The sequence below is a fragment of the Electrona antarctica genome (assembly GCF_951216825.1).
Source record: "Electrona antarctica genome assembly, chromosome: 16".
In the NCBI taxonomy this organism is placed as follows: domain Eukaryota; kingdom Metazoa; phylum Chordata; class Actinopteri; order Myctophiformes; family Myctophidae; genus Electrona; species Electrona antarctica.
This window is the reverse complement of record NC_136797.1, coordinates 13,381,740-13,397,132: the sequence shown is the minus strand read 5'-3', so window position 1 is coordinate 13,397,132 and position 15,393 is coordinate 13,381,740. Positions and strand designations below refer to the sequence as shown.

The 15,393-nt window shown below is 41.3% G+C and overlaps 1 protein-coding gene across 1 annotated transcript in view; it reads right to left on the bottom strand.

Annotated features, from left to right (window-relative positions):
• The window catches only part of unc13bb (unc-13 homolog Bb (C. elegans)), a 124,744-nt gene that overhangs the window by 6,599 nt on the left and 102,752 nt on the right, over positions 1 to 15,393 (bottom strand). The window contains exons 28-37 of the mRNA XM_079524548.1: positions 15,165 to 15,308; positions 14,779 to 14,856; positions 13,872 to 13,949; positions 4,939 to 5,027; positions 4,294 to 4,440; positions 3,562 to 3,685; positions 2,778 to 2,831; positions 2,541 to 2,618; positions 1,813 to 1,960; positions 935 to 991 (exon numbers count right to left, since the gene is read on the bottom strand). Coding sequence (XP_079380674.1) covers positions 935 to 991; positions 1,813 to 1,960; positions 2,541 to 2,618; positions 2,778 to 2,831; positions 3,562 to 3,685; positions 4,294 to 4,440; positions 4,939 to 5,027; positions 13,872 to 13,949; positions 14,779 to 14,856; positions 15,165 to 15,308 — 997 coding nt within the window. The remainder of the gene's footprint in view (positions 1 to 934; positions 992 to 1,812; positions 1,961 to 2,540; positions 2,619 to 2,777; positions 2,832 to 3,561; positions 3,686 to 4,293; positions 4,441 to 4,938; positions 5,028 to 13,871; positions 13,950 to 14,778; positions 14,857 to 15,164; positions 15,309 to 15,393) is intronic.

Below are 15,393 nucleotides of genomic sequence, written 5' to 3'. Positions count from 1 at the left end.
TTAGTATAGACAGCAGTCTTCACTCAGAGATGTAGACAGGAGGTATTGGGTTAGTATAGACAGCGGTCTTCACTCAGAGATGTAGACAGGAGGGATTGGGTTAGTATAGACAGCAGTCTTCACTCAGAGATGTAGTCAGGAGGTATTGGGTTAGTATAGACAGCGGTCTTCACTCAGAGATGTAGTCAGGAGGTATTGGGTTAGTATAGACAGCGGTCTTCACTCAGAGATGTAGTCAGGAGGGATTGGGTTAGTATAGACAGCGGTCTTCACTCAGAGATGTAGACAGGAGGTATTGGGTTAGTATAGACAGCAGTCTTCACTCAGAGATGTAGACCGGAGGTATTGGGTTAGTATAGACAGCAGTCAGAGATGTAGACAGGAGGTATTGGGTTAGTATAGACAGCAGTCTTCACTCAGAGATGTAGACAGGAGGTATTGGGTTAGTATAGAGTAGACAGCAGTCTTCACTCAGAGATGTAGTCAGGAGGTATTGGGTTAGTATAGACAGCAGTCTTCACTCAGAGATGTAGACAGGAGGTATTGGGTTAGTATAGAGTAGACAGCAGTCTTCACTCAGAGATGTAGTCAGGAGGGATTGGGTTAGTATAGACAGCAGTCTTCACTCAGAGATGTAGTCAGGAGGTATTATTGGGTTAGTATAGACAGCAGTCTTCACTCAGAGATGTAGTCAGGAGGTATTATTGGGTTAGTATAGACAGCAGTCTTCACTCAGAGATGTAGACAGGAGGGATTGGGTTAGTATAGACAGCACTCTTCACTCAGAGATGTAGACAGGAGGGATTGGGTTAGTATACAGTCGAGTAGACCTATCTACCAGTGGCAGGGTTTTTGGAGCCGATATTGTACAAAAGGGAAGGGAAAAGTTGAGACAGGGATGAGATTGTTGTTGGATGGTTTCCATGTAACCTACCCCTGCTGGGCTGTATTTTTTCGGCGGGAGTATACCTAATACCCTTCCCATTGTGCACTGGCACATGAGGCAGCACAAGAGACGAGAGAAGACATGTGTAATGAGTCAAAAACCTTTGAGTTAAGGAACACTTTGAATACACATTTGTAGAGCAAGGGTTTACGCTCGAGACCCAAAAGAGAAATTCTGAATTAACCCTGGGATCTGATGACTTTATTAAATGACTTTATTTTTTAAATAGGTCTCAAGTGTTAAATTCATAGTGAAAATAGCTGATCTATAAGAGCAGTGGGGTGGTCTTCTTTGACCTTACGAGACTACTTACTTGCTCAGAGCACCCTTTTCAGAGACAAGATAAGCGTATTTTGTGTTAACCTCTTACTGTTCATACTTTCCAACTTTTTCTTAAATTGTTTTTATGTTTTAACACTTGCTTTGGCAATGTAAAAGTATGATTTCTCATCCTTTTGAATTTAAAAAATGTTTATTTCTATTATTTAGGCATTTGTCCTTTATAAGTGTTTTTTGACTGGGGGGGGGTCATATTTTGGCAGCAGGAATTGCCTGTCAAAATTTGACCCCCCAGTATTAGGATGTTGATATTCCTTCATCAGCCAACACTCCCCACTGACAGGTAGTACTATTTTCAGCAAGTGCAAAATCAGCCATAACGACGGCATCAAGGCCCGCCGGAATACATTTGTCGACAAAATCAACTGTCGTTTTTGTCGACTAAAAATCTTATATTTAGTCGACAAAAACTGGACTAACACTAAAACATTCCGGGTGACTAAAATGTGACTAAAACTAAAAGAAAACTATTCAAAGAGACGATGACTAAAACTAAAATGGGCTGCCAAAAACAACACTGGCATTACCTTGAGCGTGCTGTGAGGTTACGAAGGTCTTAATGAGGGTGTCGGTGGTCTGAGTGTAGAGAGACAGAGCGTGTCGTAGCGACGTCAGCTCGGCACTCTTCTCCAGGAAGGCATTTTTCAGCCCGACCCCTCCAGCGTGGAAGTATTCCTGTGAAGAGAATACGATAATACCAAACGCCGGAGAAAGCGAGATAGGAAAGTAGATAGATGAGCAGCAATATAATGCGTTGAGTTACTGTTCCTACGGCGGTGTCAGTGTCGTTCGAAAATCCGAACGCAGCAGCTGATTGGCCATCAGCCCCGTCACTCGACAGCTGATTGGCCATCAGCCCCGTCACTCGACAGCATCGGACAACAAACATGGCTGCCCCCACTGCGGTGACTCATGACCGTATCAATCTGGCTATTAAATCGGCGTATGATAAATAGTTTCTTTACAGAAACGACAGGTTTTATAAACATCAGACATATTTTACCGCTTTCGTTTACATGCTAGTAGCGCTCGTTGGCTGTGTTTCTTTGGTTAGCAAACGGGTTAGCCATAGCCACATGATTAACAACGTCATCTGCTTTCCTACGATTCCGATTGGTTGGTATGAACCCATCACCGAAGACTGCCGCTTTGACATCGCCCATCCCATAAACTGCTGCCGTGGGGAGGGCTTTCAGTTTGAATAATGAAGTGAGTGTCAGGCTAGCTTTAACCAGAACCATAGTGTAAAGCGTACCTTGATAGTATCCAGCGCCACGTCCATCACTGCACACTGCTTGGGAGACAAGCTCTTAGTATCGCCTGCCATGTGATCCTATGAACACAAACCACATCACAAAACTATTTAGAAGCTCTTGCTCTACATGTAAAGTGTCTTGAGAGAACTTGTTGTGATTGAAATTAACAGGATTATATTATGGCATAAGAAAGCATGGTGGCATCCTAACGTAGTCTAATTTTAAGTATACAGTACCTTAAGTTTGGAGAGCTGGCCTAGTTCTTTGGCAGCAGAGAGGATCTGAGCCCCCTGAAACAAACAAAGTCAAACTCAGATTAACCCATTTAGACCTGAGAACTCATTCTACAAATGTGACTAAATTTGACTGAGGGACTGCCATTGGATTTTTTTGAATTTTCGTTTTTTCATGCCATATGAAAGCAGGGAATCATAGCTTCAAATTGACATATTGGTTGTTCAGTTTGACCCACCAGTTTTGGAGATATGGCTCATAGAGTTATGTCTTGCAGAAAACAGCGAGTTGAGAAAACAGGCTTGAAAGGTTCACTTCTGTGGTCTCTAACATTACACCTAGCTACATGTTTAAGCATTTATTTCATATTTACATGTCGATTTCAGCTCTGACACTTATTTCAGACATGCTCTAGTATGTGAAGAGTCTGCCTGTGCTATTAACTCATTTTGAAAAAAAGAAAAAAAAAAAAGTTTTTCTCCTCTGGTGAAAAGCTGGAATTTGCGAGATGGCAGGCTCTGTCAAATCTGGTCACAAATGTCTTCTAAATCATGACAGTTTTCAGAAAACCCTCTGTTTCTATATCAGTGGTGCTCAACCTTTTTCATGTCAATGACCCCAAGAATTATCTGTATTTGGCTGCCGACCCCCACCTGTTATTCCAGGGACACCCCAGAAGCAAAGATTTGAGTTAAAAACGTTCGCTTTGAAAGAATATATTCAAAGATTTGCACCACATTTTCAAAAATAGCAGACCTACAAGCTCAAGCTGCACTTCGAACTTACAAAGGTGTCAGTGCCCTGGGGCAGGACGATGGTCTTCTCCAGGCTGTTCATGGTGATTTTCCACATCTCCTTCAGGACTCGCTTCAGGACCGTCTTCTCACACACGCGGGCAAACACCTGCAACCTGTGGTTGAGAACAGATTCTACAAATGTCTTCTATATCCTGACAGTTTTCTGAAAAACCTATGTTTCTATGTCAGTGGTTCTCAACCATTTCACGTCAAAGGACCCCAAAAATTATATATACTTGGCCGCCGACCCCCATCTGAAAATATGTTGTTCCAGGGATGTTGTTCCCCAGAAGCAAAGTTAAAAACTTTCGCTTTGCGCCACATTTTCACGTATTTTCAAAAATAGCAGATCTACAAGCTCGTAGCGCGGCACTCGGTGCCGCGCTATGAGCTTGTAGATCTGCCATTTTTCAATAGCTAAAGTATAACATAATGAATAAAAACACCAAAAGGGGTTCCCGCCCAGAGTGTCTTTGCTAAGGTGAGCTAAATAAATCATAAATAACCGTACAGTTTACATCTGCCTTGTGTGAACGCAGCAATATCCTACTGTGTGAAATCTCAAAAATGGGAGTCCAAATTCCAGGTATTAACTTAGCAACTGGCAATACAGGATTTTAGGGTCGTGCTGCTCATTGCAATCCTCTCTATACATACAGGGCTAAATGTAACGCTAAAGGTATCATACTGTAAGTGCCCACTTTTCCATTTATTTACTCACTTCCCATCCAGGAACTCCATCAGTGGGCGGAGCATGTCGCCAGCATCAAGATCCAGCTGGTTTTTGTCTTTGTCGTTGGCTGGTCCTTTGATCTGGTACAGCAGTGAGGCCATTTGTTTCATACAGTCGTTGATTCGGGGCTGGAAGCTACAGCAGGTGGAGAGAAGATAAAAAGATGTCGGTGCCGTGGTCGTCATGCATATTCTTTTCTAAAATATCCCCCAATTGACACGCATTAGGCCTCGGACCCCCTGCTTTAAGCATACTGTGCCAGTAGCCTCGGTCCCAGGCTTACTCCTCTGCGAAGAGAAAAGCCTGGTCACAACCTGAAGGCAGAGACGGTATCGGTGGAAGTGTCGGGCCGGAATATCATCCGTCAGATTTATTTTCCCAGGATACAATATTTTCGTCGCAAGACATGGACAAAGCATTTCCGGGGGTCGCCCCAGACAAAAAACGTTGAGAACCCCCTGGCCTACACGACGCACTTGTTGCATGTGTGCAACAACACTGTGCATAATGTAACACAGAGAGAGAGAAAGACAGAGACCGACAGACAGACAGACGGACAGACAGACAGACAGACAGACAGACAGACAGAGAGAAAGACAGAGACCGACAGACAGAGAGCGCGAGAGGCATCACCTGTTTGCAAACATAGTACAGAGTTCATCCAGCTTGATATTCAGCTTGATTTGCAGGGAACTCAGCTCGTCACTGGCCTCCGTGTCCAGCTGCAGACACAAACACACAAAAAACACAAACAAGAGGCTCGATTAGTGAGGAACCTGATCATCACCGGACAGAGCAGCACGAGATCACATAGTATTTTTTTTGCTCTATGAAGACCTCTGATATAAGCTAAAAATGTATCATAAATATTATAATTAGATGGTGCCGTTTGATACACAGGCATTACCATGCAATTCTTAGCAGAAGTGACATACTGTAGGGAACAGACTTTTTTAAAGTAAATAAAATTCAGTGTCCACAAACACACTTTAATGACTCACTAAAGTCTCCCTTCTTCACTTATAGTTGCTAATACTACAATTCAAAACACACAAACAATCTCGCCACACACACACACACAAACAATCTCGCCACACAATCTCGCCACACACAATCTCACCACACACACACACAAACAATCTCGCGCCACACACACACACAATCTCGCGCCACACACACACAATCTCGCGCCACACACGCCACACACACACAATCTCGCGACACACACACACACACACACACACACACACACACACACACACACACACACACACACACACACACACACACACACACACACACACACACACACACACACACACACACACACACACACACACACACACACACACACACACACACACACACACACACACACACACACACACACACACACAAACACACTAAAACCAACCCACCTTTTCACCTGCAACCTCCGGCTTTCAGGGGGAGTACATTCAAAAATAGTTTAATATGATACAGTATAGAACATTTACCATAACAGCACAAGGTGGATTGTGGTTTAAGGGGGTATAAAAAATTGAAGGGTAAAAGAAACTGAAGGATTCAAAATTGCACCTAATGTACAGTAACTAATGCTGGGCAATATTAGTCAAAGTTATCACAATGTCCACATCTAGTATCCTATATCATTGTGACACACTTCTACATTTCCTTAATCATGCCATTCATCACGTTTTCTCTTACTTCGTTTACGGAATGATACATGGAACAGAACACTTAAAGGGGCATTCCACTCATTTTCAACATTTTACTATGTCATTAATATACCTTAGAGCTGTTGTGTGGAAATAAAAAATAAAAAAGTTCCCCCATTCTGTGTTTCCTAGAACTAGAGGTCTGAAAAAAATCATTAACATGGTGAAACACATCTTGATGATGTCATCAAGATGTGTTTCACCATGTTAATGATTTTTTTCATAATTACAGTTCTAGGAAACACAGAATGGGGGGACCTTTTTATTATGTCCACACAACAACTCTAAGGTATATTAATGACATAGTAAAATGTTGGAAAATGGGTGGTTTTCCCCTTTAATAGTGTGCATTTTCCTTTTTGCCTCATAGGATTCATTATAGTACATTCTTTTGGAAAGCTGATTATGGCATCTTCCCAGCAACAAGTCAAAGACAGACCAGGTACTACTAGCCTCAACCCAAACAAACAAGGCCTTGCTTGGGGCTAGTCCAAAACATTATTTGGCTCATTAAGTGAATGCTCCATTGGACTTTCTGATTCATAGTGTCAGTGCAGAGTACAAGGTAAGGGTATAAAATAAGGACAGAGAGAAGGTTCTGCTAGAACACACACAAAAAGGAGAGCTTCAGGTTTTAGAGAAGGTCGATACCAGTATGTATTGATAGGTTCGTGAATTAGTTTGTGTGTGTACGGCACACGTCAATGTGTTTAATAATGCATTTATCACAAGTTTGTGTGCATTTGCGTGCGAGCACCCAATGCCCATGTCGTTTTTTATGCACGTGTGTGTGTGTGTGTGTATTGTGCGTATGTGTACAGGTGAGTGCTTGTGTGCATGCGTGCGTAAAAACCTTCCTTCCATTGGTATAATCTTTAGTTCCAGCTACAATACCACCCATCTGAATGAACCCACTATTGGTACAGTCTACCGATTACTGACATCATTCACCACCCTTATTATTGGAATGTCATACCTTTTCTATTGATGCATCCATCTTTATGCAAAAGAAATGTTTTATGCAAAGACAGAAAACAGACAAACGAAAAAAATAAGCTGTCAAACAAATGTTCTAAAAACTTAAAGAATTTCACAATGAAAAGGGTACACAAGAATCAAGTGTAGGCGTGTATTTCAGCATTTCTGATCTTTGCATCTCAGCAACATGAGGCAATTCAAAAGGTTGCTTTTAAAGAATACGGTAGCAGATGTTAGGGCTGCACAGTTACCCATTTAGACCAGAGTTAAAAACATTCACTTTGAAAGAATATATATTCAAAGATTTTTCAAAAATAGCAGACCTACAAGCTCGTATGAGCTTGTAGATCTGCTATTTTTCAATAGCTAAATTATAACATGTTTAAAACACCAAAAGGGGTTCCCGCCCAAAATGAGTTAATGCAAAAGTTCTTAATGATGTTTCATCATTATGCAATTGTGAAAGTTGGAAATTAATTTTAAAACCTCATTTGACCAGTGGGGCACACGCTAGTACGACGTCCAGTTAGTCCCACATAGGTGGCCGCCGGTCGGTTAAGACTCACCCGTGGCTTCCTGATGCGGTTAGGGTAAGGGCCGATTCATAATCCTATTTTACCGCTGTAGTGCCGAAATGATTTCGGCTCGTCAGAAATTTTCGGTAGCACCGAAGAGCCGACTTTAGGACGGTACCCGCCCCTTTAAGCAACTAGTCGACTAGTTGAATAGTCGACTAGTTGCTTAAAGCCCTCGTTGGAGGTAGGGTTAGTAATGTTGGATTATCGGGACGTCGGACTAACGCTACACACACCCATTTGGTCAGAGGTTGTACATTGCCCTTTTCCACGAGTTACACACCGTTTACTACGTTTCCTTCAGGCTCAAAGAGGCACAATAAAATCACAGAGGCCATTGCATAGCATTTGACCAAAGATGATGTGTCACCAACAAAACACAAGACACAAAACTTTACCAATAATCACGGTCATTAATCACGACTACGATATCAAGCAAAAGATAAATCACGATTATCATTTTAGCAATAATTGTACAGCCCTAAAATATTGCAAAAGCACAACGCATGTGCTCGTTTTGGAGACATTGATATCAAGCCACCCAAAAATGTAATTATGTTTGGCACTGAGTGACAGCAACCTACTTTAAATGTAAAGGAGAACTCCATGCTAGAAGGCTTTCTTACCTTTATTTGTAGTTGTTAAGTCCCCACCAAAGAGGTCCAGGTGTTATTTTGTGCAGAAGTGCATTATTGGCCATTTCCCCTAATATAAGCCCTGAAGGGGTTTGGGTTTTTGTGCTAATTTGCTTATTCCCATCAAAATAAGTAGTAAAGTAGTGTGCCGCTTGTGATACTATTTACATACTATTTAGATACTATTGATTCTTGAGCAATGGAAATAAGCGAATTACACCCCAATGCCCCATTCAATTCAATTAATTGAGGGCTTATATTAGGGGAAATAGCCAATAATGCAAAAATAACACCTGGACCTCTTTGGTAACAATTACAAATAAAGCCTTCTCGCATGGAATTCTCCTTTAAAGCAAGGGGTGGGGTAAAAACAACAAGGTCAGTGTAGGCTTGAAATTCAACACAACAGAGGACAAGAACGTTCAAAGACACCAACCCCAATGGGGTCGAGTGACGAGTCCCACTTTGAGGCTGATGTGGACAACACAAGGAAAGGAAAATGGTGTGTAGTTACTCTACGGGAAAGCTTGGGCCAGTGATACAGAACAATAACGGGGTCGAACAGAACGATGACGGGAATACAACGAATGTTTGAGACACAAACCTTAACCTCTATTTTATCTCCTTCATCTACCACTTCCTCTTCTTCCTCACCCTCCTCAAACTATTTTGAAAATCACAAACACAAATCAGAGAACACAAAAAAATAAAAACAAAACAAACGTTTAAACGATATATGTTCCAGTTTGTGTAATAAACTTTGTGAACCTTTAGCGTGATACTGTCTCGTGTCGCGTTATTGTTCTCCCGGACCCCTCGCCGCAGTCGCCGTAGCAAAGGAATAATTCAACCGGATGATCACACACTACCAGTCTGTCAGAACCAGACGAGGGCCCGGAGAGAACTATAACGCGACACGAGACAGTATCACGCTAAAGGTTCACAAAGTGTATTACACAAACTGGAACATATATAGTGCTGGATCATAATGACGTGACAACAAGATATGAGACATAGAAACGTGACATGATAATGACTAATGCAGCAAGGCTGACCTTGCTGGCGCTGAGATGTCTCTCGTAGCCTATCCATAAAGTATGCTACAGTACAGGCAGTACACAATACATATCAAGTACACTGTATCTGAAGTTCAAGTACACAGACTAAGATGTATGTACATGGGCAACTCATGATATAACACCAACCATGTGCCATGCAATCATACTCTTGTTGCAATAGAGTCTAGACGAATAAGGAGATAATAGAAAGCCGTACCATTATTGTGATCTTATATGAAAAAAACTAAGTGCCACTTTGAGACTGATGTGGACAACACAAGGAAAATGGTGTTTAGTTACTCTACGGGGAAGCTTGGGCCAGTGATACAGAACAATGACAGGGTCGAACAGAACGGTGACGATGACGGGAATACAACGAATGTTTGAGACACAAACCTTAACCTCTATTTTATCTCCTTCATCTACCACTTCCTCATCCTCCTCAAACTATTTTGAAAATCACAAACACAAATCAGAGAACACGAAAAAATAAAAACAAAACAAACGTTTAAAAGGTAGTCCACTATAATGAAATCCAACGGTATTATTTGAAAACAAAATAAATGTTCGGCGTCTACATTTTCTTTACCAAATTAGCAATATATTGCATTATTCTACAGATTAAGAGAGCCTGCATTTGCAGCCATGTATCCAACACATGTAGGCATACCAACCACGTGCCATGCAATCATACTCTTGTTGCACTAGAGTCTAGACGAATAAGGAGATAATAGAAAGCCGAACCATTATTGTGATGAAAAACTAAACCATTATTCTCAAGATGTGAATATGAGAAAATAATTTCCATTTCAAATCACAGTGGAAAAGAAATCCTCACAATTGAGAAGTTCATTCATATTATACAAACTATTTTTTATAAGATTGAAATGCACTCCAAAGGAACTGATAAAAACACAATGTGGAAGCACACACACAGGGCTGTCGTTGTCCAACACCAGACCCTCAGATAAAAATTATACAAAGGAAATAAAATAATGGATTATTTGTTGACGTCTGGTAATGCTGCTTACGTCATGAACAAATGAAACACCAGTGCGCGCAAGTACGTACACAACTCGGTCCTGCTATCACTCATGCTTACGCCAGGGCTCCACCGGACGCGTTGCGTCTCCGTCGCGTGCGTCAAAAAACGCACCGGTTCAATTTTAATGCACGCGTTAATGTCACGCAACACGGGCAGTGGAGCCACCCTTCATTGATTAAAAAGGGAACATTCCCTGACGGTGACGGAGACGCGACGCTGACGCGCCCGGTGGAGCCCTGGTGTTAGTGTGTGACCATCTCTCTCAGACTTGTCGATTTCATTCAGGTTTTTTCACAAGAAGGCTTCCTGATCATTTGCACATGGAACCATTCCATGTCTCTCTGCAACCAGTGTTGATTTCGTCGACTAAAACTAAGACTAAATATGCGGACAATTTCGTCAACAAATAAAAACTGGACAAAAGTGTTAGGAAGGGACTAGTATTGGAGAAGAGATCCAGTATAAGTCATTTTACAATTGGTTGCAAGTGTAAAAATCAGTCATCACGACGGCATCAAGGCCCGGCCAAAATACATTTTAGTCGACTAAATCAACTGTAGATTTAGTCGACTAAAATCGTATGACATTTAGTCGACTAAAACTAGACTAACACTAAAACATTCCGGGTGACTAAAACTAAATGGAAACTATTCAAGAGACTAGGACTAAAACTAAAATAGAAATCTCCTGCCAAAAACAACACTACTACTACACGCATGCACCTCGTTCAACGTCAACTCCAGCACAGAGTGATAATCTTATGACTCTCCGATGCCAATCCCGGGTTTGGCGAGCCCTAGCCTCGGAAACCCAGACGTTTTTATTTCCAGGGAGAAAAAGGAGAGTCCGACTCCTAGCCCACTTAGACTTTTTTTGACCAATGATTTGCAAAATCTTGGAATCAATTCGATTCGATTAAAGTTACGATATTTGAGAATATTTAACTTCAAGAACAAATAAAAAACAAGCAAACAAATAGGGATAAACACAGACATAGAACATGTTTAAATTAAGTATGACTTTTTTTTAACAGTGAAAACTTATAAAAACTGACTTTGCCTATGACGACAGGAAGACAGGGATTAAAAAAGGGACATAATGGGCTGCACTAGGACAATACCCAGTATAACAGAATACAAGGGGAGGAGAGGCTACAAAAGAGACCACATTGGAGGACTACATCTTTAATGTCATACAACAGCAAAAAAAGAAAAGAAAAAGGAAGGCCAAGTTGTTGTGAGGTAACAGCGCTAACCACTGCCAAGCCAGGTTTTAAGGATGCTTTCTACCTACGAAACTAATAACCTAAGAAATGAATACACTCCAGCTTTCCACATGGAAAACAAGAATGGAAAATAAATCAAAGTCAGTCGGTGAAATATAAATGAACACACAGGTTTGTCAGGATTTTAAAAGATTCTAGCAGGGAAGTCTATCCTATAGGCAGGGCTTGGTCAACTAGATTCAACTAGCTCTATTTAAGTGTCTTTTAAATTGCAGCTCACTCATGTCCACACTGTGCAATTACACAGTAATCAAATACGAAGATATTTTTCCTGGCAGCGTTTTGGAGTCTCAACCAGTTAGCACATGCAGTACTGTACCATAATCACATAACTAACCATTATGACGTGGGTTTACGTCTGGCTCTGGGTTTACAGTACGTCCTCTCATTCTATATCTCATTCTCTCTTGCTATATTACTCAATTAATCTTAACCCATTTAGGCCTGACGTCGAAATTTAAAAAAATGTCTTTTTTAAAAATGTATTTTTTTCTGAAAAAATTATTATATATATATATATATATATATATATTCATATATATATATATATATTCAAAGATTTGAGGCACATTTTCACGATTTTTCAAAAATAGCATACCTACAAGTTGTAGCTTGTAGAGCTGCTATTTTTCAACAGTTAAAGCATTGCTTAAAACACCAAAAGGGGTTCCCGCCCAAAATGGGTTAAAGGAAAAAAAAAAGTGAATACCGGTACGTCAGTAATTCTGAAATGAGGGAGCTGTAATCTTAAAAACCATCCGATTGATTTCTATACCAACCGTAGACTTTGCCTCCTGATCCTCTGTTCTGACCTGCTGTCCAAGCCATGAGGAGAGTGAGAACCCCACATTAAAAGAATGCTGCTTCTAAACTACGACAACTGCAACTAATAATTATGTTCTTAGTGGTTATTCTATTCATAACACTTTAAACTTTTGAGTCCCGTGATGGGATTGGAAACCCACCTCCTCTCCTTCCTCCTCAGATTTCTCGCCCTGTTCCTCGTCCACCAGTACTTCATCTCGCTTTGAATAGTGAAGTGAAACGCGTTAGTTGAGGTGCGCTTGAGGTAGGGGTGACTAAGTCTAATGGACACAATCTTGTACTGTCTATTATTTATCTATCCAACTAATAATGAATTGCATTTTTAATGGCGCTTTTCTATGCACTACGTGCCTACTCAAAGCGCTTACAATGGTTCATTCATTCATACATTGGGAGGTGAAGCGGCGAACAGTCGACGCCAGCGTCCTCACTTCCCACATTCACACACCAATGGTGGCAAGCTCACACCGACCGACTCATTGGAGGCAATGTAGGGTTCAGTGTCTTGCCCAAGGACATTTCGACATGTGGACAGGAGGAGCCGGGATTCGAACCGCCGACCCATGGATCATTGGACGACCTGCTCTACCTCCTGAGCCACAGCCGCCCTGCTATCTATCCAACTATCTATCCATCCATCTATTGTACATACCATTTTTTCCTCTGTGGCAATCTAATAAAAGCAGATGCAGTATGAATAAAAAAAATGTATTATCCAGAAAGCAGAACCACTTCATAATGGACACCGACGCACTGCATGCTGGGAATGTTTTTAGTTAATACACGACTAATATATAAAAACTTGAATTGCAACAAAGAAGCCCAACAAAGAAAATAGCCATGGTTTCATTCTCGTATCCCCCCCCATATCTCTTCAGCTGCCAATCTCTTGTTTTCTTCAGAAGATATTTGTGCGATTATTGAAGATGCAAGCTGCATGGTTTCATTCTTTGATTCCAGTAAAAATTATGAGGACGATTCTACAAAGATGGCTTCTAAATCCTGACAGTTTTCTGAAAAACCCATGTTTCTATGTCAGTGGTGCTCTTAGGTGCTCAACCTTTTTCATGTCAAGGACCTCCAGTATTATCTGTAATTGTCCACCGACCCCCATCTGAAAATATGTAGTTCCAGGGAACCCCCATGAAGCAAAGATTTGAGTTAAAAACGTTCGCTCTGAAAGAGTATAATTATATTTAAAGATTTGCGCCACATTTTCACGATTTTTCAAAAATAGCAGACCTACAAGCTCGTAGCGCGGCACTCGGTGCCGCGCTATGAGCTTGTAGATCTGCTATTTTTCAATAGCTAAAGTATAACATAATGTTTAAAACACCAAAAGGGGTTCCCGCACAAAATGGTTTAATTCTTTGATTCCAGTAAAAACGATCTTTGTACAAATCAAGTTAATGTTTTGATTCATTCACAATGAATATAATCCACCTACCTGTTTGGCACCCATGGATTCAAACATCTTCTCCAGTTGAACTCTCAGCTGCTGCTGGTTATTCATCAGGACACAGGGCTGCAACCAGACAGACATATCAGGACAAATCAGGGTCAGACCCGGACCCTTCATTGCCAAGTATGGGTTAGGGAACATACCAGGAATTTAAACTCATTTAGGCCTGACGTCGAAATAAAAAAAACATTCAGCTCTGAAAGAATATATATTCAAAGATTTGTGCTGCATTTTTACGATTTTTCAAAAATAGCAGACATACAAGCTCGTAGCGCGCCACTCGGTGGCGCGCTATGAGCTTGTAGATCTGCTATTTTTCAATAGCTAAAGCATAACATAATGCTAACACCAAAAGGCGTTCCCGCCCAAAATGGGTTAAACCCATTTAGACCTGAGGACGATTCTACAAATGCCTTCTAAAGAATACCAAACGACTCGCCCCTTTACCAACTCGCCCCGGGGCGTACAGCCGGCGGAACAGCACGGCCTGGTATTCCTAAAGTAAGCCGAGTAAATTATGCTTAAACGGTTAAACCTAACCTTGTTCCTAACCTTAACCTCAGTAAAACTATGCCTAAACCTAACCCCATTCCTAAACTTAACCCCAGTGAAACTATGCCTAACCCTAAACTTATTTCTAACCTTATTCTCAGTAAAACAAAATAAAGAATGCAATAATCGTCGGACCGAGCGGTCGGCGTGAGGTCGGCGGAAAAATCGAGGGGCGAGATGGTTTAGGGGCGACCGTACCCGACAGGCTGACACCCTTCTAAATACTGACAGTTTTCTGAAAAACCCATGTTTCTATGTCGTTCTCAAACATTTTCATGTCAAGGACCCCCAAAAATATATGTAATTGGCCGCTGACTAATAATAATACATTCAAACTTACAATCTTCTCTTTGTCAACGTAAGAAGGGAAGTAAGAGGTCAGAATGGCACTGTACTGCAGAAGAACTTTGGTGATAGTCTGAGAAGATGAGGGTAAAAGGTATTAAAAGTTAACATTGTTATTGATTAGAACACTATGCAGAATAGAGTATTTCTTTAAAATATAGTATTTCTTTAAAAATAATAATATCTCAACCCCCATATCCCCCATATGGTCATGAATATTATCAGGGCACTACTATGAGTCAGAAGGCTGGTTGTTACTTGTTTTTAGGGATGCAGTACACAGTACATTGAAATATACAGATATATTAACTCATTTTGATGGGGGGGGGATTCCCTGGAACCCCCTCAACAACCCCGGGGGGGAGTCGAGAACCGGCTTACCTTGGAGAATTTGCGACTGTAGTGCACCATGACACCGGGGTCAGGACATTCCAGTTTCTTGATGATGTCAAAGCTCTGGTTGAGCTGGGTGAAGATGTCCACCACAGAACAGGAGAAGAGAACATGTTCCGACGTCTGCAGGAACTGGAGGGAGGACGTTGGAAACGGTCACACAAACAGCCATTTTTAAAGCTTGGGATTTGCCCCCCCGAGTGAGAATCCCACTCAC